The 25034-nt window shown below is 36.7% G+C and overlaps 1 protein-coding gene across 2 annotated transcripts in view; it reads left to right on the forward strand.

The window, feature by feature from the left end:
• The window catches only part of LOC126235662 (probable multidrug resistance-associated protein lethal(2)03659), a 338456-nt gene that overhangs the window by 229816 nt on the left and 83606 nt on the right, over positions 1–25034 (forward strand). For both annotated transcript variants that reach the window (XM_049944383.1, XM_049944382.1), the window contains exons 12-17: positions 2394–2537; positions 4862–5067; positions 11291–11736; positions 14824–14903; positions 15087–15237; positions 21966–22072. In XM_049944383.1, coding sequence (XP_049800340.1) covers positions 2394–2537; positions 4862–5067; positions 11291–11736; positions 14824–14903; positions 15087–15237; positions 21966–22072 — 1134 coding nt within the window. The remainder of the gene's footprint in view (positions 1–2393; positions 2538–4861; positions 5068–11290; positions 11737–14823; positions 14904–15086; positions 15238–21965; positions 22073–25034) is intronic.

The raw sequence follows: 25034 nt of genomic DNA on the forward strand, positions 1-25034 counted from the left end.
GCTGTAAGTCAGTACTCTTAGAATGAGTGTAGCAGTATTGAATTAGAGAAGTGCTAACATGTCAAAGAACAATAAGTCAGTGATATGCACAAATCACACCAGATCACACCATACAGCAGGCTGAGACAGTTTCAGTCTGAATCCATTGCATATTCACAGAATTTGGTATACAGTTTCAAAATTTCTGCCTAACAAAATTAATACTGTGCAGAATTTCACTTATAATGAGTGAGCTTTCTCACAAATCATGCACAAAATACTGATGATCAGCAGCAACAATGTAGATCAACAATCAGCTATTGTAGTAACCCCATATTACATTTGATCATCATTTGGGAGTTGCATTTTGCATTACCATTAGTAGAATAAGTTAGTAGGTCTTACCAACCACAGTGTGGTCTGATGAGTCTCAGTGTTGCCTGTTTTTCAAATAATGAATGATCTCAAGTGCGCCAAAGAGTCAGTGAGCTGTTTGACCCTTATTGTGCTGATGGATGTAATTCAGGCCAGAGTAGTTTTTCTGATGTTTGTCATAGCATGACTGGTCCATCAGGTGTGACCAAGTGTTACTCATTCTTCTACACTTTCTTGATGTGTAAGCTGTGGAGGTTCCTGTCTCCAAGATCACAACAGCCATGTTCACTAGGCTGATGCGTATTCCTGGTTTGACGAACTCTCATGCTTCCTGTTGCACCCTGATTGGCCTGATAAATCGTGCAATGTCAGTATCATAGAAAAGTATGGGACTGTTTGGAACAGCAGGTGAAATGTAGGAATCAATATCACCTCCATTTGCTTGAGCTACAAGATCTAATCATCACTATATGGCTTCAGTTTCATGTGGCATACCTGAAGAAACTTATGGACTCTCTTCCATGCCACACTGATACCATCATCAAGGCTAGAGATGTAGTTACATGATACAGGCCTGACGTCTCCTGTTTGTTATATAGTGAGCATATATGCAGTAGACAAAGTTTCTAAATAACAGTCCACAAGTTCAGAAATACACTCAAGTATATACAGACAACATTTTAATGACTAACCAATCTTCCATAAAATAGTTAATTACACTTATTTGCGAGATAACTGTAAAATGTTTTCTTTTGTGCAATCAAATACCTTAGCCAGACACAGACACTTCCAGTTGGTGACACTTTGTCATTTTAATATCTTATTACTAGCTGACAAACCTGGCACTGTCCAGGTATTCATTTTGCCAGTGTTTGCAGTCTAATATCAAAAAAATTTCATTTCCATATATTCATGAAAACACCTTTGAAATTATGAAAGAGTCATATAAAGAAATATGCATAATGTACAAATGTATAAGTACAGCTGCTTCACATATCTACTACTCGACATTTTTAAACGACTTTGTGGTAGTGCCTCTTCATAGCTCTATAGGTGGATATTGTTTTTGCCTACAGCTGTTTGTGCTTTGTAGTTGAAAGCTGTCAAAATCACTGCCAGGCATCAGGGATTTCCTTAAGTTGACTTGATTGTAGGAGTGTTGTAGTAGTAAAGAATAAATGTATTTACGCTTCATGCATGATGTGGCATTTTTCACAAATCTCATTATTTGTAATGTCATATCTCCTGTCTGTGTCTCATAAAATGAGTGGTACACGTAGATACTGCATAAAATATGTGTTGCAAATAGAGTTAGAAGCAAAGAAGTAAATTTTAAATGTCATCCATAATGTGGTAGTTTTTCAGGCATCTCATTGTTTATTAAGTCAAATTTTCTGAACTATAATAGGTATGTGTTTCTTACCCCAACAGCTATTGTTGCTGACAATAAGGGTTATGTGTTGCACATTTGGTTGAAATCAGTCCAGTGGTTTAGGAGAAGATGTGGAAACTACACACACACACACACACACACATTTTTGTAATATGTATAGATGTGAATAACTGAGAGGAGGACATTTTGAATTGAATGACTCTTCTAACATCCAGTCTGTCCATAATCCCAACCTTATTTTTGAAGAAATGCCCAAACAATCTCTGATAAATTAGTGTATCTGAATATTATTTAATATTTTGGAACCTCTTTCCATAGCTTTTTCGTTGAAAGGAATTTATTTTTTCTTACACTTTATTAAATTATTGACTAAAACAAGCCTCACTAAGTGCTTGTGATTCTGCATCATACCTGTGCTATAGTGCTTTTATGTTTTTGGTTATATCAATTTTCACAGTTGTCTTAAGGAAGTGATTGTTATAAATGTTTGCTGCTATGTGCTGCCATATTGTTGAACAACCGCTGACATAATATTTTCTTACAGAAATGGAAACTCAAGTAAACTTAAAGAGATATGATGCATTCAATCTTTTTGCTGGATACTTTAGAATAACAATATCAATACAGCTTCTGCTTCTTTTTATAGGGACAAATCGAAGACCAGGGTACTTTCAGTGAACTTATGACACAAAAAACTGACTTTATAAATCTGCTTGTCAGCAATCAAGAAGAATCAGAAAAGACTGTGGAACCATCAATGAAAAAACAACTGTCAGTAGGATCCACATATGTACGTTTCATTTTTTGTTATTACAATTAGAATATTGTCAGCTAACATTTGATTTTCATTACATAGTTTTATGTAATCAACACTGACTTTTAGAATTAGAGATTCATATTTTAGAAACTGTGCTCTTCTGGGACTGTACCAGAAAGTTAAGCCCTACTTTTCCTGATCCTCTGTCCTGCATGACTCTCATACTCAGTGCCTCATTCTCTCTCTCTCTCTCTCTTTCTTTCTTTTCTCTCTCCCCCCTCTCTCTCCCTCCTCTCTCTCCCTCTGCTCTCTCCACCCCACCCTCACCCCACCACCTGCTAACCAATTTCCCTCTAGTTCCTCAAGGGCCACTAGTTCTGAAAGCTAATATTTGTATTACATTTTATTAATGTGCATGCTGCTGACGAATAAGTGTATGTTTATATCTATTATAAATGATTTATTGCAGCAAAATAGCCATTATGGTTATACATTAGATTACAATCAATTGAGAGTGGATTACAAGGATGTATTGAGTGTCTGCATAATTCTTAGTAGTAGATTACATTCAGTGCAGGTATTATAACAGATTATCATTTGAACCATTTATTGCATAGTCTCTAATTGATCTGGTCCTCTTGTTGCATATTTCTATATGGTATCTCTCACAAGACTGTCCACATAGTGTACACTTGCAAAGGTTTGACGGCTCGTGGTATGTTGTATTTGCACAAATTTCATGGTGGAATCCGTGTACTGCGAGTCTTGTAAGTACGTGTCTCATCTCAAAATTTGCTGCTGTCCAAGTGCGGTCGATCATGGCCCCAGATCCATAGAATTCCGTTGGTACTTCCTCTCTTTTCTTGAGTAGTGATCTTAGTAGGTTCTCCGATACTGATGTGTTGGGAAGTAAGAACCTTGTCCTTAGATCCTCTACGAGGAAAGATTCTCGGGTGAGAAGGTAGACTAATCTTGATCTTGTGGTTTTTGCTACCCCTAGTGCTCTTTTGATATAGGTTGCTTTTACTCTTTCCAATGTTTCTAAGTTCTTTTCATTTAGGTGTATCCATATGATTTCTATCCCATAAGCCAGTATCGGTATTATTTTTGATTTGAAGAGTGCCATAGCTGTGTCTAGATTTAGTGTTCTGATGGAACTTATTTCATTTATCGCTCTGATGGCCTGTGTCGCTTTCTCTGTTGTGTGTTTTGTGAAGCACTTTGCGGACGGCTGGAGTGTTATCCCTAGATATTTGTAATCTTTTGTGATAGATATTTGCTTTCCTTGTAGTGCAATTCTTGTCGTTTTTGGGATTTGCCCGCCTGGTCTGAATACCATCATTTCCGTCTTGTCGGTGTTGATTACGAACTTGTGTTTTGTGCACCATTTTTCCACGTCTTCTATAGTCTCCTGTAGTTTCTTTAAGTTTTATCTTCTTTAAGTTATATCTATTCTTATGAGATTATCATTGTCTTTAGAAAATAATTATCTTTTTAGGCATTTGATCAATTATTTCTTTTTATCCAATATAGGCCACACTACTTTGTATACAAAGTTAGCTGTCACATTTCATGTAACAAAATTATGTTTATTTGTAGATAACAATAAATAGTATCCATCTTTCACAACTCAATGTTTATTATTGTTTTCAACCAAACATTCAGTTATTTACATTAGGCATCATCAATGGTCTATAAAAAATAAAACATATAACTGAATGACTGTAAATAATTTGTTATGATGTGTGTAGTGTTCTCTGGCAGCACATTTAGGTTATCTTATTGTTTGCACTATTTGAAATTACAGGATTGTGATCTAGCACATACTTTTATGTCCCATAATATTTTCATGTACAAAAGACAGATAATATTTATTCTTATGTACACAATAAACATGACAGAAGAAGCACCCGAGGAAGAATGTCTACAAATATTCATAATGTACATTGGCAAATGAAAACATTTTGACCACCGCCCACTGAATTGTGCCAGTAGATTAATGCCTTACCAGTCTTTCACTGAACTTGAAGACAGACAGAAACTATCCTGAGGAAGCCTACTTATAAAGCTTAAAGAGCCAGTTTTAAATGATGAATGTAGGAATACACTAGAACCCCCTACCTACTGCTTCCATGGGGATCATGAAGACAAGATTAGATTAATTATGGCATGCACAGAGGCATTTTGACATCCATTCTTCCCATACTCCATATTTGAATGGAAATGGAAAAAGTCCTAATAACTGGTACAATAGGAAGTACCCTTTGCCAAGCACTTCACAGTATTTTGCAGGGTATGGATGTAGATGTAGATAAAGATGTAGTGGTGTCTTTTGACAACTTTATTTTTCATTTCAGAGCTCCGTTCCTGATGAAGATGAAGAAGATGACTTTGATGAACCTGATGAAACTGCTGAAATGATAGAAAGAGGAAAACTAAAAGGTACTCTTTACAAAGATTATGCCACAGCAGGATCAAGTTATTGGCTACTTGCTTGGTTAGTTCTTTTTTGTCTTCTGGCTCAACTTTCATCGACTGGGGCAGATTATTGGGTATCATTTTGGTAAGTGGTGCATATTTGCTACACTGAATTATCAATAGCAGTTTTCCTAATTTTATAGACACAGTACCAGTAGCATTTAATACCTACCATTTCATGAATGTGCCTTATGAAAATGAGTATGGTAGTAAGTCCTGGTAGAATGCAAATGTTTCAGGAGTAAAGGTAGCAATTGACTGAATAGTATATGTGCTGACTCACAACAGGTACAAGACTTGGATGAATCCTTTTTAGCCTAAGGAGCGCGCACACACACACACACACACACACACACACAACTCAATACATTGTGCTGGCTATGACTGCTCAAAAAATTATTCATCTGAAGAAAAGAAAAGTTTTCTGCCTTGTTCATCTGCCTGTCAAGACTCAGCACATGTGCTATTAGATGAGTTCTTATCTTTACTCCTATGTAATGTACAAGTAGATTATGAAGAATAAATTTCCATCCATTATTTGCCTGTTTTTCAGTTTTATAGCCTTTATTATTTTTGCAGTTCGCTTGAATTCACACACATTGCTAATTGGTAGTTTACTGTGAACCCAACCAGAACAAGTGAAATTGTTTTAATGTAATAATATGTAATGTTCTTCCAAGTTTGTGACAAGAAAACCAGAATTCCTTCTCAGACACAAATTATGTTAATTTAAAATGGATGTTTGGTAAGAATGTAAATCATGAATTATGATGGAAAATATGCTTCCTGAATATAAAAGAACTTCAGAAAAGTGTGTGTTGTCTAGAATGAGAAAAACACAACTTGTATGGTAGTGTTAATTCCAAAACTGCATGAAGCTTAGTACACTAGAGTTCCACTCTTCACCTAACTGCTTGGACTAGCTTCTGAATTATTTGTTGCACCTTAAATCTTTCCTGATTTAGACTTTACAGAGCCATTTCTGTTTCCTCCTTTTCTTTTCTTTCCTTTGATTATAGAATTGTAAAGGCTCTATCAACATTTCTTATTTTTCAAAATGTTTGCCTGTTAGTCCCACATCAACTGTTTATGACTTAGCAGCTTGTAACTACACACTGATGAGCCAGAACATCATGACCACTGACCTGCCATCAGTGTAAATCCATTCAGGTGACGGCAACATCACCTGGTGAGGAACGACTGCTGGTCAGGACACAGATATGGTGCTTGTAGCATCAGTGAGTGTGCTGTTTGTGTGTAGAACGGGGAAGACACACGATCCATCTGACTTTGAGGGCCGATTGTGTTGGCCCGAGACTCTGCACGAGCATTTCAGAAACTGCACAACTTGTCGGGTGTTTGAGAAGTGCTGTGGTGAGTGTCTTCAACACGTGGCGAAACCAGTGTGAAACCACATCCAGACACCGTGGGGTGGGGTGGCCACCCCTCATTACAGATGTGGGATGTCACTGGCGGAGCAGACTGATAAAACAGGACACGTGGTGAACTGTGGTGGAACTAACGTCAGACTAATGCTGGGCAGAGTACAGGAGTGTATCTGAACACCCAGTGCACCATACACTCCCAGTGATGGGCCTCTGCAGCTGATGCTAACACAGTGACATTGTCAGCTATGACTGGGATGGGCACATGACCATAGGCACTAGATTTTGGTGCAGTGGCAGAGCAATGCACGGTCTGATGACTCCCGATACCTTCTTCATCGTGCTGATGGGAGGGCACAAATCCGTCGTCTTCCAGGGGAACAGCTCGTTGACGCCTGTACTGGAGGATGGAGACGAGCTGATGATGGCTCCATTATGCTCTGGGGAAATTCGTGTGAGCATCCCTGGGTCCAGTAGAGCTCATGCAAGGCACCGTGACGGCCGAGGAGTACCGTACACCGGTTGCAGACCACGTACACCCCTTCGTGACGATCGTGCTTCCCAATGACTGTGGCATTTTTCAACAAGATAATGCTCCAGTCATAAGGCCAGGAGTGTGATGAAATGGTTCGAGGAACACAGTGGTGAGTTCCAACTGATGTGCTGGCCTCCCAGATTGCCAGATATGAACCCGATTGAACATGTCTGGGATGTGACTGAACATAGTGTCAGAGCTCATCACCCCCAGAGCAATTATGGGAGTTAGGTAACTTGTTTGTGCAGAAGTGGTACCAACTCCCTCTTGCAACCTATCAAGGCCACATTGGTTCTGTGCCATGATGCATCACTGCTGTTATCCATGCCAAAGGTGGACATGCTTGCTATCCAGTAGGTGGTCATAATGTTCTGGCTGATCAGTGTATGCTTTCCATCCATTAAAAATATCATCATCATAAGAGGAACAAAAATAACCTTTCTTCCAAAGTATCATAGGTCATAAAGTCAGTTATTATTATTGTACCAAACATGCTGTTTTGGAGATGATGAATTACAATATGATCAATATGAAACAGTTGACACTGGACTACTGTGTCAAATGGGTATGTATAATTCTGCTCTAAAAATTGTTTCATTTGTTATGGGAAACAAACTTGATGCTTTCCATCAACATTATGTTGTCACATGAAAGACGGGATGAGCAGTATTTTTTGGGCTGAATCCAGCTACAACTTACAAGAATTAAATTGCAAATATCTGTGAAACAGTAGAGCAGTGTGTGTATATTAACAGGGGTGCAGCTACTGCAGATGGAAAGGTTCGAGCTTGCTCTGTTTCAAGGTGAGTTTGTGCTGTGGGTTACCGCAACAGAGGATGTCCTGGACAAACAGTTTCCATCTGTTCAGTTCAGTTCAGAGGAGCAAGAGCTGGGAATGGGTGGAATGATGTAAATGTTAAAGCAACTGGTGACCGTTAAGCCATTCATATTGTGCTCAATTTCATGGTTGAGTTTCTTGCTAGCAACATTTGTGGATATGAATTTATGTTGATAGATAGTTAAGGGGAGGTTTACCATCTTTGGAGCGAAAGAAGGATGTTTCTTGCAATTTTTTTCTTGGGATGTGTTATAGATATTAATGTCAAATTTAGTTAAAATGTTTATTGACATTTCCTCTACAAACTGGAATTTTTTTCACCGGAATTGTCGAAGAGCAAAGGCAGAAGTAGCATCGGAACAAAACAAAATTTCGATGTAGACCTCCACGCGCAATATGTCACAGGTCAGCTGGCTCGTCTGAAATCAAAATTGAGTTGATGTTAGTGAAGTATGTAAGATTCTATAGAAGTTGTACCTCGCTTAAGTTATTTGCACCAAAGGAAACAAAAAGGCGGCCATTGGAAAGAAAATAGCGTTTTTGTCATCGATTTTTCGACTTCGTCGGCCAAGTAAAAATATTTATAGTTGATGGATCGGAATAAAAGTGGTACAACTCCTAGACAATTTAGTTGTCAGAAACAAAGAATCATGCCAATCGGTTCAGTAGATTTGAAGTTACCATACCGCACGATAAAAAAAAAATCGTTTCGAGAAAAATGCATTTGAAGTTTTGACTACATATAAATGCAATATTATGCAACTTATGTTAAATCTCCTATTCCAGGTGTATAAACTAGTCCTTCCTCTTCCTCATAGAGGGTGTTCTGCTCGATCTGGGCCATCCTGCGCTGCTCCAGAGCCGCTCATACAGCCGGTGACAAGCAGTTTTCGGCCACTTGAATCCAGTGGTCGTCCAAATGCCTGGCGGACTGCATCGAATAGAGTCCCAGTGTGATGTCCATCATTGTCATGACCTTCAGAATTGCTGAATACCCTTCTTTGAAGCTGCTCACTGACGGGGAAGTCACAATCTCTACAGTCTTCGCACCAGGATGCAAATCCTTGGGGACTGTCTTCCAAACACATGCATTCAAACTTTCATTTGAATTTTGTGTTTCCTTCCAAGCACCAGTACAATAACTCGTCCTCTGAAAGGACCTTGTAGATTGGATGTATCACTTTTTGAACTTATTTGGAGAGTGGCTGGTCATGTTGATATTCGTCCAGATGTCCAGTAGCCTCTACAATGCGTCATTTGCACCAACTAGTTTCCCCAGCCAGACAATTTTGGTGTCGTGGGTGGTCATCCATCGAATACTTGTGGAAATATGTTGCCCAAATTGCCTTCCTCATCTGTCCCACCGAATTGGAATGCCGTCGGATTGCCAAGCCATAGTATGTTATAAGCTCCTTGATCACTTTAACAGTAAGCTCCCCTTGTCATTTTCCTCTGATGCCCTTTTTTTCCTAAGCTGCGTGCCCATTCTTTTGTCTACATGTCCTACGCATTCTTTCTTCTTGATGGTCACGTCTGGGTACGGGTTCCAATCAACGAGGCCTTTGAAAGTTTTTGTGTCGCCGTCCCCAATATAGTACTTGTACTTCACACTGAATAACTCTCCTGAAGGACAAAACATCTCCTTCATGGCATCAACCTCCATTTTGCCCGCGCTTCCAGAATGATTCGTGCTGCATTGTGCTTCATGAGACTCGTGCCATTTTTCATACTCCGCAGGATCTAGTGACGCTCTCTTATCACAAAAACTCTGACAGAACAATGACTTTACTTGACAATCTGATACTTTCTTATATTTGCCGATTAGTGAAGTTATTCCAAACAATGAGGGAAAGCTGTGCTTCTTCCATGATCCATCACCTGAGATTGATAAATGCATTCATTCCTGACCCGTCTGTCCATTTAGTTCAACTTCCTCAGATACTGCTCTCACCTGAACCACCTCAAATACAGCCTTCACAGCAATGTACACATTTTCCAGGCAGTTGTAATACAGAGTAATGGAGAAGCCAATTGACATATCCATGAGCCCGCAAATGCAAAATAAGTTCACACTGCGTATAACAGATGCATAATGAACGTACAGTGACGATTAATTTCATACGACTGGTTCACCATCGGAGATGATTTGACATGACATATGGGACACTTGCATTGTATAGTCAGCTTGAAACCAAGGCCTCATTCACTGTTCCAGGTGAATTTGACGTCACCATTGTAGGTCTTGCGTTTTAATATTGTTGATAAAAAGATGAACACTGCCAAAAAGTCCAGCATCACGTAGGAAAATCCAGGATCAATCTCGATGTCATCATAGTCAGTCAATTTCAGATTTTTCATGGGTGTGCTCGTGAATGTAGTCTCATGCTCAGCCATATGCTGGTTCCCTTTGAATTTCCTCTCAATCGAGCGACGGTCTCTCCTGGGTTTTGTGGCATTTTTGTCACACTTGTCACATGTGTGCTTCTTTTCATGCCAGGAACACAGCCTAAACTGATCCAAGAAGTGAATCTTAATCTTTATCGCAATATTTACCAATGGTCAGTAAATGAAGTAGACACGCAGTGGCATCTAGTGATCACTCGAGTCAGTTTTAGTCATGGGAAAGCACATAGAACAATTTTTCATGGGTAAAAAGTCGAATTTCCTGAAAAAAATGGTGCGTGTAATAGGCCGATTTCAGGCAGGTAATTTTTTTGTTCAACCGAGAATAACAAACATTTCCCTTCTGTATTCGGAAAAACTGTTTCAGGGGTGGATTCTAAACACTTTTATGGATCCAAAAATGCAATTTTAAAAAATCGATTTTTTTAACCAAAAGATAGTAAACCTCCCCTTAATAGTCATATTCACATAAATCTCTTCACAGTAATGTTCTCTGTCGGGTGTGTGCTTGAGAGAGAAATAATTTATTCTGATACTTTGGAAAGAGCGTATGCTCAAAAGATAGTACAGTTTTGTGATTCTGTAATTGTGTCAAACTGCCACTGATTATTGACATGTAGGTACCTTTTTTATTTTGTTGTGAGAATTTAAGTCTATAACTACCAGTAGAGCTTGAAATGTTTTGATTTGCCATAAGATTAAATCTATGTCCTCAACTGAGGCCTGTAACTATTGGCAAAGAGTGTCTGGATTTAATACATATTTTCGTTCTGTGAGGAAGATTAATTTTTGTACATGCCTAGTGCCACAGTGAGAGCATCATTGTAAAACCAATCTCTGGAATCTTTCTAAGCTGTTTTACATTATCATTGTTTAATGTGTTCAGTACGTTAGTTTTTAATGTGAATGCCATTGGTGTTATTTTGTCTCTGAGCAACTGTTAGTTTTTGTTCTTTTGCAGTAACTTTAACTTTCTAAATATTTATCCAGAGACTGACCACTTAGATATTGTTTATTCAGTTTTTAAATGAAGTACAAACACCTTGCTCCTTCATATCCATGTTCGGTATAAACGAGTAGTTACATATGTCACTGCAGTGAATGATGAAAATATAAGATGTAATTTATATGTATTTACTAATTTTAGGACAAACCAAGAAGCAGCAAGGGTGAAATTAATGGAAGCAAATATTTCTGCTTCCTTGTCACATGTCCAAAACATTACTGATTATGTCAGTACGGAAGATACTTTCACTGGACTTTTTTCTGCATTTCTGGATCCAAACAACACTGAATCAGTAAATGCTCAGTGGAAAAATGATACGGCTGGAAATGTGTCATTTGAATCATATACAGAAGAGAATTTAAATGTTATTGGAACTAATTTTAATGTGGCATCTGGTGAACATTTATTAACAAGAGATCAGCACATTATAATTTACACAGTCTTCGTTCTTGGCTGCTTGGCTATAACTACATATAGAGCGATGCTTTTTTTTAAAGTGTGTATGAATTCATCTCAAGGCTTGCACAATAGAATGTTCAATAGTGTGTTAAAAGGATCAATGAGATTCTTTGATTCAAATCCTTCAGGTATGTACTTTATGACTCAATTAGATGTCCACATGAAATATTCTACACTGTACATGTTATTGTCATATTCAATAGCTCTTGTACATTAAATTAATTTCTTCATAAGCAACAAACTAATTCCATCAGTAAATTAGTATCATTTTATTTTATAAATGCTTCTAAATTTCAGACTTAATAGCAGTATGTTTATGAGAATTTGCATTGTCCACTTCTTCTGATAATCTATCTGTTGGACTTTTAACACAAATCTCTGATTTTTACTTTATTATTACCATTCAGAATTTATCATCTCACACCTCTTCAGTTTATGATTTAGGTACCAACTGTGGAACGTTGTATCTTAATCACATTTAATAGCTGCTGATCTTTCTCAGTCTTTTTTTTTTCCTTTAAATCTGTAAATGATATTCATCTTCCTGATGATAGTAGATGATGTTACATTCACATTATTGGCTACTAGATTCAATGAATTCTTCCTAACATTATATGAAAGCAATAGATTTACAAACTATTGCTGATGTCTCCCTTGAGTTCCCCCCCCCCCCCCCCCCCCCTCCATATGCTGGTACAAAGCCTTGATATTAATGTTAAGATTGCGACATCCACAATCAATACACAAGACAGACTCATAGTTTTTGCAGCTTTCACAAAAGTATAAATGCGGATTATCCACTCTAGGATAATATACATGACAGTTTTTTCTGTAGAAGATAAAGCGGAACATTAATAATCCACAGATTTTCACAGAGAAACTGCAAGTTCTCAAACACTGCAAATAGAGGAATTTTTAGACTTAGTCTTTAAAGCTAGACTCAGTCAACAAAAGAAATCGCTTAAAATTAACTAAAAAGATTTACTTCTGTGTCATTTGCTCACCTTATTTAGTTCAGTACCAACAGTAATTTTTATTGCTTCTATGTGTTATGCACAGCCTGCAATACCTTTTTTCTTTCAGTGCAGTTCTTTGCTGTTTGTGCTTTTAAACATTTCTGTGTAAAGAATGCCATGTCTTATGCTCTTTCTTGAAAATAATGTATGAAGCATCTCTTGACATAGCTAGCCTCTTACCCTCTTGCTAAAAATCCATTTCTAAATATTTTTCATTGCTAATGTCCACATGCACTGTACCTTTATATGGGTCTTTATTTCATATTTTAATCATATGTTGCTTTAAGGTCCTTACAGTAAATTATCACTGATTCCTTCATCATTTGGTATGTGTTTAATCTAAATTAATCTGATGTACTGAAGTTTAATCTTTACGACTATATCGTAGTTATTCTGTACAAAAATTCCTAATTTTACTTCTTCTTTCTTCATTTGCCTTCGTACTTTAGTTGTATCACCCCATCTTTCAATTTATTTTTATTTTATTTGTTTTCTTTTTTGTACTTATTTCTTTTCCCCTAGTTTGCAGTCTTTTTACATATTCTCAATACCAGCACTTGCTATGTTCATTCAGTAGGACCTAATCATCATCTTATATTTAAATACTGTGCTGATTTAGTAAGATATTTAGCATACGGTATCTTGTGAAATGAATTTAAAACTTATCAGTTTATATGATACTGAATCATCACTTATGCATTAACCAGTGTAACTGTCACCACAGTAATAAAAAATGAAGATCTTATATACAGCTTATATACAGGATGATCAGTCCTCAACACAACCACCTGACAGGTGACAGGGATTCCCTCCCCCACTCGCCTCCTGCACCTGCACCTGCACCCGTCCCACTGGTGGGCCTGTTGTCAGGACTTTGTCTGTGTAAAACTCTTGTGCAGGTAGCATGTGTTTGTTAAATGATGCAATACAGTGTATTGACTGAAAGTGTTTCAAGTAAAATGGCAAAATACAAGTATTAAGTACTCTATTCATGAAAGAGTATTCGTTTATGACTCATAAATATGCACGGAATGAGCATCTGCAATACGGAGGTTATTTATAGAGGAATTTCCTGATGTTTAAGTTCCTAATCAGAGTATGATTCATTGATTGATAAATACATTTCATGAAATGGAAAGTGTTCTTGACAGGAGACATAGGCAACCATGTACAGTACTCACAGAAGAAACTCTGGATAACCTTGGAAATGCTCTGGAAAGCTCAAGAAAATCAGTTCAGTGTTTCACAGCAAATTGGAATTTCCTATGGCTCTATTCAAGTAGCTACAAAATTACTGATGTTACAGCCCTACAAAATAACTGCGGGGCAAGAACTTAAAGCAGGTTTCCTGAATTAATTTTGAATAGGGTGCATGTTGGAGTATTTGACCCTCATCTAACTTTATTTTCAGTCGAATCATGGTTTCACGTAAGTGGATACATTAATTCACAAAATAACCATTACTGGTGGTCTAAAAAACCTAATGTAATATGCAAGGCACCCCTGCATGGTCAAATAAAAGGACTGTGCTGCACTATTAGTGGTGAGAGAATAACAGGCTTTATTTTTTTCCAAGAAACGGGGAGAAATAAGTGGATAATATTTTGGCCATTTAACTGAGAGAGAACATGCTTTCATGACCTTTCAGTAGGACTATGCAGCTGTGCATACAGTCAACTTCTCATTACAGGAAATTTATGGTATTTATAAGATAGAGTTATTACTAACAACACATGGGTGCCTTATAGCCCTAATTTAACTCCCTGCAGTTTTTAAAGATAAAGGGTACACATCAAATCCACACACTTTAGATCAACATAAAATGAACATTTGTCAAGAAATTTCAGCCATTTCTGAGAGGGAACTGCAGTGTGTAATGAACAATTTCCTAAGCAGATGTCAGAATTGCATGAGCAATGAAGGAAGGCAGTTCCAGTGCCTCCTTGCTTAATTGACCTAAGTAATTTACTTTTCTTTTTAAATGTTTGTGTTAGGTATGTTAGAAACAACTTATGCAACAATCTCAACTGTATTTCATCTGCACCCTGGGCACAGCAGCTAACCTTGCTCTCCGGTCACACGTCACAAATGATTGTGTTAAGGACTGATCATCCTGCAGAAAACACGTATTCTTTCACAAAGTAATAATGTATTTCCATTTTATCTTCTTACCTGGGTTCAAAAGCTTTTATTTTGTAGGTCGAGTCCTGAATCGTTTCTCTAAAGATATGGGAGCTGTTGATGAACTGTTGCCAAAGGCATTACTAGATTCTATGCAGGTAAGCCACATAACTGATGACTTGTTACAAGTTTTTTTTGTTAAGATCTGTAATTGAAGCAAACTCTTCACAAGCATTTTTCTTCTGTGTCTCACACATATTTCTTTCCAGAATGAAACTAAAAAGCACATTACAATTTTGTAAAAAAAAAAAAAATCAATAGTTTTCTATTATTTTTTACAGATAAGTTTGACTGTCATTGGAGTAATCTGTATGGTAGTCTTTGTTAACTACTACTTTACTATTGTAATAATCATTATTGGGCCACTTTTCTACAAGATACGCCAGATATATCTACGTACTGCACAAGACATAAAGCGATTAGAAGGCAACAGTAAGTATAGGAATTTTAAGAGATAAAAAGTACTTTGCTTCAAAGGACAACACACATAAAGATATTCAGCTATTTTACTGCTACTACTATTACTACTACTAATAATAATAAGAATAATAACAACAACAACAATAATAATAATTTGTCAGTAGATTCACAGACTAGTGCATGTCACTGTTGATCCTGTAGTTATCTACTCAAAATGTATTGATAGTTTCCTCCTAGGTGAAACATTGCAGAAGTAAATTAGCCTCATTCAGATCTCCAGGTAGGGACTACATGGGAGGATGTATCAGCCAAAAACAGAATGTTAACTGGGTTGGGAATATGTAATGTTGCACTTACAAGGCAATATGTGAAACTAGACAGTATAAGGGAAGAAATGAAAAGGATCTAGAGAAAATTTTAAGAATCAATGAAAGGTTATTGTCCAAAGAGGGAGTTTTGTAGTGAAGATCGTAAGGGTATTTATGTTAGTGCAGAAGTAGGAATAATAATGAATCAGGAAATTTGCAATGGAGCAAACAGTTATCTGGAGCACCAAGTTGACAAATTTGTGATGAAATGGAATGGATATCCAACAGACATTGTAATTATACAAGCTCACATTTGAAACACAGTGGTAGATGACAGTAAAATTGAAGAAGTGTATCATAATATTAATGAACACATAAAATATGTTAAAGGTGATGAGAACTTCATCATAATGGAGACTGGAATGCAGTTATCAGTGAAGGTACCTGTATGAAAAATAATATAATGGGAGAGACTGTGAACACAAGTTGGAGGAAAACACTAATAATGGTAAGCAAAATAAGAGGAGAGAAAAGTTAGTATAATTCTATGAAGAAAACTAGTTTGTTATTGGAAATACATTTCTGGAGGACCACTTGAGAAGGTAGTATTTTGGCAGATTATACTTTCGAAGAACACAAAGCAGGTAAATAAGTAAAATATTACACAGTCAATCTAGTAACATGTGCATCAACAATCCTCTCAGAGTGCTACCTCAGAGAATGAAACTGATAATAAAATTAATGTTCTAGTAGGACTAGGAACAAATGACAAGTAGTTTTTGCGTTATGGTTAATAATGCCCTGCTGTTTAACTCCTACTGTTTTTATCCTACAACAGATGAAGAGAGAATAAAAGTGATAAAGAAATTTTCTAATAAAACCTCCAAAGAAATAAATGGCTTTCTAATAAAATTAGAAAGTTAACAAATGAAATTGCCAAACTGCTTCACAACCTAGTTGATTCATGTCTGATGGAAGGTAGCTTTCCAGATAGAATGAGAATAGATAGTCTTATCATAAAAATGATCTACTGGCTCTGTCAACTACATATCAGTTTGCCTACCACCAATTTATTAAATTTCTTGAAAATATAATGCCTTTTACATTTATGCCATATTTTGAAATAAGTAACATCATAAATAGTACAGAGCTTGGATTCCAGAAAGGAAAATCATTTCAGTTGCATCTCAGAAGGATTGGGCAATGCCATAATCCTCATTGTATATTTTGTCACATATTTAAAGCTTTCAGTCTAATTAATTGTATCATCTTAACAAAGGAAACTTAATGACTGTAGGATTAGGGGAACAGCTCTAAGCATCATTAAATCATACCTGCAAAATAGAAAACGAGCAGTAGAGATACAATTCAAACAAAAGTATAGTTATCAGAAATTCAACAACTAAGTCATGGTGTAGCACAGTGCAGTGTATCAGGACCTCTGTTGTTCCTGATTTACATAGATAATTTACCTATTTACAGAGAAAGCAAAATGATTCATTTGGCTCATGATACCACCAGAACAGCCACCGACACAAATTTACAGAATACTAAAACAAGTGATACTTGAGTTTATCACTCAGTGGCTTGAACCCAATAGGTTAATTCTTAATAGTGAGGAAACTAGATATATCATGTAAACTGAATGTTAAGTCATCATTGCAAGCTATATTTTGGTATACATATAGATATATACTATTCAAGAACAACAAGAGAAGAAGAATAATAGAGGAATCCTCACAATTACAAGCAGTGGCTGTAAATGTTTTTCAGAGCAAAAAATTCTTAGGGCTCACCATAGATAACTGTTAATTATGGAATGATGACATTACCAACACCAAACTAGCCAACTAACTTCTACCATATTTGTTCTCCAAAACATTAAACTACTAGTAGATTATGAAGTTATGCAAATGGTGTATTTCTGATATTTTAATGCTATCATAACCTATGGAACAGAAATATGTGGTCAGTAGAGTGACGCAATTAAAATCCTCAAATTGCAAAAAGTAATGATCAGAGTAATGGCAAATGGGAGAGGAAAAGGCAGCTGTAAATCTTTATTCAAAAATTCTATAACATGTATATATGAGGCACGCCCAGAAAAAACTGATAAAACATTTTTTTCAAACCGAAATTTATTTTTAAAAGAAAGAGCTTTTCTTAAACTATTTTTCTACATAGTTTCCATCATAGTTTGCATCATCATCGCTGTTAAAGTGCCTTTCTCCAAAATCACACTTAAAGTTCAAGAATAAGTGGTAGTCAGAAGGTGCAAGATCAGGGGTATATGGTGGGTGATTGTACTGGTCTCAGCTGAATTGTGAATAAGGTGTAGAGTGACACCAGCAGAACAGGGGAGTGCATTGTCATGAAGCACTGCAATGCCTTGAGTCAGCATTCCAAACTTTTTGTTTTGCGTTTTATGCCAAAGCTTTCTCAGTGTTTCACAGTATCGAACCGCATTGATGTTTTCACCTTTGGGAAGAAACTCAACAAGCAGACTGACATGTCTGTCCCAGAACAAAGTGCAAATTATTTTTTCTGCTGACAACATTGTTTTGCATTTTTGTGTTTTTTGGGGAAGTAACGAGATTAGATCCACACCATTGTCTGTTGTTTTGAGTCTGGAGTGACATGTTGAACCCAGGTTTCATCACTGGTTACGATTCTGTTTAAGACTTCATCTCCTGCGTCGCTGTATCACGTAAGACAGGTAAAGTACTGCCAGGCTGCTGCATTTTGTGGCCATTCATAAGCATTTTCAGAACCCAACGAGAACATAATTTGTGAAAGTATAAGCAATTTGTGACAGTCTCATGCAAACTAGTTTCTGAAATGCAGAAACTCATCATAAAGCATCCTTATTGTGAGCCATCTATTTTCATGAATTTTCTCATTCACTTTCTCAATCAGATCATCATTGATAACAGAAGCCGCTCATTCGGTGCTTTGTCATTGAAGCGTCTCACCCTTTTTCTCACCATTCCATCAGTCATTACATTTCCACCATAAATCTATACAGGTTGACAATGAATTTCAACTCGCTTAATATTCTTTGCAGTCAAAAAACACGTTACAGAATGCACGTCACAGTCAGCGAGTTCAGAGATTGTGTTAAACATTGTGAATGATCACTAACAAATGTAAACAACACAGTGTGGCAGTAATGGTATCAGTGGAAAAACAGTGAACCAGAGATGTGAGTGTAAATGTGCAGAACTGCAACAATAGTGCTGTGATAATGATAGAACGAAATTGTGTTTACTCTCTGGTCACGCCTTATGTATAAAATACAACAGTTTGCACGAGAACTTAGAAACAAATTCAATAAGAATTAAGACATCCATAGCTATGCTACCAGCTTCTGTATAAAAAGAAGCATTACTGTAAAAAAAGAAGCATTACACATGGTGTACCATAGGGCTCTGTCTTAGGACCATTTCTGTTCTAGTTTACATTAATGACCTGCCCTCATGGGTAAGGAATGCAGAAGCATACTATTTATAGATGATACCAATCTGCTTATTGAAGCAAAAAATAGAGAAGATCTTACCACTTCTGCCAGTGTCATCCCAGATGAAGTTTCTCAGTAGCTCTACAGGAACAAGCTTATTTTACACCCACAAAAAAATTTTAACTTTATACTGTCAGTTTGAGCAAAATAAAAATGCAGAAAAACCAATAACTCACATGAACAACCAGGAAATTCAAAATATCACTGAGCCAATTTTTCCAAGCCTTTGGCTACAAGAAAATTTTAAATGGAACTCGCATCTCTTCCTTGAACTCAAAACCTCTAAGTTAAAGTATGTAATCAGAGTGCTGTTCAGCACTGAAACTCACGAAACCATAAAAACTATGTATTTTTCTCAGATACACTCAATGTTAATGTATGGTGCTATCCTGTGGCATAATTATCCTAATTCCTTAACATTCAGAAAGCAAAAGAGAATGACCAGAATAATAAAAAAGCACACAATGAAAGTTCATGTAAGTCTTTTTTAGAGATTCAAATATTCTTCCTATTCCCTACATTTAAGTTTCAGAAATTGTGCTGTTTATAGGGAAAAGTTTATAGGAAAAAGTACACTGTTGAGCATGAGTGTCATACTTGATTAAGGAAAAATATACATGTAAAGTGTTCCAGATCAACGCTGTGTCAAAAGGATACCTATCATTCAGATGTAGCATTACACAGTAAGCTGCCATAAATTGTCAGTAAATGCATTTCAAAAAGCTGTCAAGTCCCTTTCCTTAAAGAATTGCTTTTACAAGGTGTATAGTCATAAGTATAACAAGCTAGAATAATTTTCTGATATTACAATACTCTAAAATATTGTCAAACATCTGTCATACATTGCATGTATAAAAGTTTTATTGCATAAATAAATATATCGCAATTTACCATATAGGGGAGATGTTGAGTCACAGATAGGCACACCAAAAAAACTGCAAACAAGTAGGCCTTCACCAGAATTAGACAACACACACACACACACTCAAATGCAACTCACACACATGACTGCAGTCTCAGACAACTGGCAGTGTGGTTTCAGCTGCCTGAGACTGCAGTCATGAACTGGCAGTGTGGTTTCAGGTGCCTGAGACTGCAGTCATGTGTGTGAGTTGCATGTGAGTGTGTGTGTGTGTGTGTGTGTGTGTGTGTGTGTGTGTGTGTGTGTGTGTGTCTAGTGTTGATAAAGGCCTTAATGGCCAAAAGCTTTAATTGTGAGAGTTTTTGTTGTACCTATGTGCGACTCAGCGTCTCCACTATATGGTGAGTAGCAACTTTCCTTCTCTAATATTGTATATTCCATTGTTTAATCTATTCCTTCCGTAATATTGTCATATTCCATCCTGAATTTTCCATTATATTGTAATTAAGCTGTACAACTGTCTACCACTTCATATTTCAAATATCAGCTTGAAAGAGAAAGTTAAACAAACAATAAAATTAATATCTATAGAAAGCCCTCTCTATTAAATCAGTGAATGCATGCTGAATGCCAGAAATTGGAAATAGGCATATGAGGTAATAGAATTAAAATGTGTAGAGCCAAAGGGGTCATAGGTATAGGATGTGTATGTAGGTATGTTGTAACAGAATTTAAATACATAATGGTAGATTTTGCAGTAGATATTAAATGCGTAATTATTTATGGAGGTGTTATGTTTAAAAATGATATACCTATGATAATTAAATAGTGAGTGTGGTTATTATTTTGTAAACCTGACTGTGCAAACATGCACTTCGATCTGACCCACATATTTACATTTAAAGCTGCTAAATAAATAAATAAATAAAGATGAGGTGGCCAACATTTGTTATCTCAGAAATAGAACAGGCAAAGGAAACATACCGGTATGTAATGAATACAGAGTAGCAGGTATTGCACAAAGCGAATTGTTTCTATAGAATAAAAACAGCTGCTGTCATCACTCACTTTCCAATCTACTTACTTCTTAGTAGTTTTTTTGCTGACAATAAAAAATCAGTTTTAGTTGAACTGTTACCCACACAGTTGAAATATAAAATGAAAAAAAATAATTTTCTTGTAGAGTTTACCTCCATGTCTAGGGTTCAGAATGAAGGTATGTACTATGACTCTAAGCATACAACAAATTCATACATAACATTATATTAGACTCTCTTTATACAAATTATGGTATCTGAATATCTAATTCAAGGATTGAAAAGCTCTGTTAGTCACCTTCCACATTCTATAACGTATACACACAATGTTTTATTTAGTGAGTGTATCTCATAATGAGTGTGTACCAATGTATTGTTTCTGGTTTGCGTGAAACAGTCACAAAATATTGTCATTCAGAATGGTTAGTGCTGTTCAACACTTTCTCAATACAATAAATGTTGCCTGTGCCTTTAAGCACTATGTTGGATGGTGTTTTCAAGCTCTGTAATTATTGAATGAGGCAACTGTTCATCATCTTCAGGCGATTTCTTCCATCAATGGTCAGATCATCAAGTAAAAATAATGAGCGGGTGCTTTCATCAATGTATTTCAGTTTTGTATCACTCTTACGTAAAACCTGAGAGCCAACAGCCTGCATTGGAAACACTGGTTCCCACACGATCACCAAAGTTAAGCCATTTCAGGCCTGGATAGAACTTTTATGGGTTACCATCTGGGTATCCTGGGTGCTGCGGGCTCATTGACGTGTTAAGTTGCCAAAGTGGCATTGTATTCAAAGACTTGCACTAGGCCAGTGAGTCATGTGCCATTATTATTATTATTATTATTATTATTATTATTAATTATTGTTGTTGTTATTCAACATCTGAGTGTTAGCAAGTTGTTCACTATGTTGTTCTTTAGCAACTTACATCCAGGTTCCAAGATCAATTTATTATAAAATTTTATTAGCTGTATTATTACCAGCAAATGTAACAGATTTTCTGATTTTTAGCTAGAAGTCCTGTTTTCTCATACATCTCCGCATCCTTAAATGGCCTCACCACGATAAGATCATCTGAAGCTGATCAGATAGTTGTGAAGGAATTTGACTATCTGCAGGTATGTACCATGAAAATTCATCTTTTTCATTTCAAAAAAATCATTAGGTAACCAAAAATGGCAGACAGCACATGTATACATGAGGATGAAGTATTTTAGATTGAATCACTCACTTTTAATTTGGGGAATTCTTAATTTGAAATACCTGACTGACGTTCTTTAAAGAAAATACATTTGATTTCAACATCACTCCAGATCTGTTATTACTGTATTTTGTTGTCAATTCACTTTACTGCTCTTTTACAAAAAATGAATGGGCTGATCCACACATAAACCAATTGATAATGATGCATTGGTTATCCTTAATTTCATCCTCAGATTGGAGAGTATTTAACAGTTAACAAAGTACATCTTTTTTATTTACTCACTGTAATTTGTATATCAGTGTATCTTACAAGTATCATTAATGGATGATGCTATGATACCTCTTCCTCCTAAACTGAATGAGCTGGCTTACTGGTTAGCAGAGTGAACCCGCATTTGAATGATGAAGGGTTAAATACAATCAGGCAGTCCAGATTTAGGTTTTTCAAGATTTCCCAAAATCATTCTAGGTGAATGCTGGGATGGTTCCTTTCAAAAGGTCATGGGACATTTCCTTCCTCATCCTTTTATAGTTTGATCTTGCGCACCATCTGTAATGCTCATCCTGTTGATGGGACATTAAACTCCAATTTTACTTACTTCCTTTTGCTCTTTCTAAATTATAATACACTTAAGTTGAATCGCATGAGTAAACCATCAGTTATATGAGGGTAATCCCAAAAGTAAGGTCTCCTATTTTTTTTATAAGTACATAGACCTGTTTATTTCTACAATGGTTTACAGCTCGAACATTTAGTTACTTTTCAAAATAATCACGATTTCTGTTGATGCATTTTTGTAGATGTTGTGGCAGTTTTTGCATGCCCATGTCATACTAGCTGGCTGCCATGCTGTTCAGAAAGTTATGAACCTCCTCTTTCACCTCGTGATCGGAGCTGAATCGTGGCGACCACAATTAACACTGACCGGTACTGTGAGACTCTGAAAAAACTCAAACGGGCAATTCAGAACCGGAGAAGAGGAATGTTGAGCAAGGGCATACACATTGTTCATGACAATGCTCACCCACACATTGCTCAGCAAACCGTTGATCTCCTGCAACAGTTTCAGTGGAACATAATCACCCACCCAACCTATAGTCCTGGCTTGGTGCCCAGTGACTATCACCTGTTCCCTAGGTTAAAAGAACATTTGGCCGGAAAGCGATTCAGCTCTGATGATGAGGTGAAAGAAGAGGTTCATAACTTTCTGAATAGCATGGTGGCGAGCTGGTATGACATGGGCATACAAAAACTGCCACAGCATCTACAAAAATGCATCAACAGAAATGGTGATTATGTCCAAAAATAATTAAATGTTCAAGCTGTAACCTGATACAAACCATTGTAGAAATAAACAGGTCTATGTACTTATAAAAGAATAGGAGACCTTACTTTTGGGATTACCCTCATACATTGCAACTAACATCCATTATACGTGTAGTCTGGTCAATAATGCTATAATTTCAGTGTGCGCAAATACTGACATTAATAAGCATAAGAATTTATGTTCACAAAATAACTTTTAGGGTTTGTGTTTGGGTTTTCGAAGCACAGTTACAATGCTTTCATATAGATGTCTTGAAGAAAATTCGAGCTGTACTCAATTTCCATATACACATGTGCCAACATCTGTGGTACTGATAGTGTAAATACCACGACCTCTGAAGTTCTTGAAAGCATTGAATATAATGACATAAATAAAACCCTAGATGTATTCCCAGGAAAATAAACTGAGGGCTGTCTCCTCAGTCCTCGAAAAGTTTCATCAAGATCAAGTGGCACTTGCAGTAGCCGGAGGGTTTGGTCACCATCCCACCAACATCATGTGTGCCGGTTATGCAAATTCATATTTGTGCCAACACATTGATGCTGTGATGATCTTTTCTGCAAATAAAAATACCCAAATATCACATTACAAGTCAATCCACCTGATATTAATTTTGCAGATATTTGTAACGTGTTTCTGAAAATCACATGGATGTTTTCAACCTCATATTACATCATTCTGTGTATCACCTGCTCATACAAAGTATGACCTTATCAGGTAAAGTAAAGTATATTTGTTGATGTTTTGGGATTGGAGCACATTATCATTTGCTTCCCTGCACAATATCTTGACTATATATCTGTTAGGCGAGCTAGCAGAGGCTGACACAGGCTTCCCACATCACTATATTTATTGGCTAACCATATATCTTTTGCACATATGTCAAGATGATTTACGTTAAGACCATCAAATCTTCTGATATATGGGCAGCAAAGTGCAGAACTAGTCTTCATGACAAATTGTCACTGCCAATGCATCAGACACAGTTTAACTTGCTGCAGTTTTCTGGCCCTCTTTACTGAAATATTGGAAGGATAGACAACAAATTGGATATTCTTATGAATTAGGCCTCCCCAAAATGGCAGAACAATAAGATAAAAAATATTATAAACTATGTTTCTGTCTCTCTCATTATTTTTCCCTCCTACTCCCATCACCACAACTTGGCCCTCCTCCCATATCCCACTACTAACATTATTCCATCAAGTGCCATTATTTTTATTTAGTTTCTACTATTAAAATAATGCCACACAGTAAATTATAGTTTAATATTTTCTCAGTTTTCGAGTGACGTCAGTTCGAATAAATTCTCAAACTTTCGACTGCTATCTCTGCCATTGTTGTCAGGAGAAAAAACCTCTGACTGCCAGGCTTGGTGTGGTTTTGTGTTTATATAGGTAAGATGGCAACCTCTGGCACCAGTCAGACAGGACTGAAACAATTCATGCACGGGAAGTGAGTTGGCCACTCGTAGCAGCCTCGGCCCGCTGCAGGAGCAAGTGACATCAGGTAGTGTGAGGGGCTAGCAGCACATTTGAAATTGCCACTC

The sequence above is a fragment of the Schistocerca nitens genome, chromosome 2 (genome assembly GCF_023898315.1).
Source record: "Schistocerca nitens isolate TAMUIC-IGC-003100 chromosome 2, iqSchNite1.1, whole genome shotgun sequence".
NCBI lineage: Eukaryota > Metazoa > Arthropoda > Insecta > Orthoptera > Acrididae > Schistocerca > Schistocerca nitens.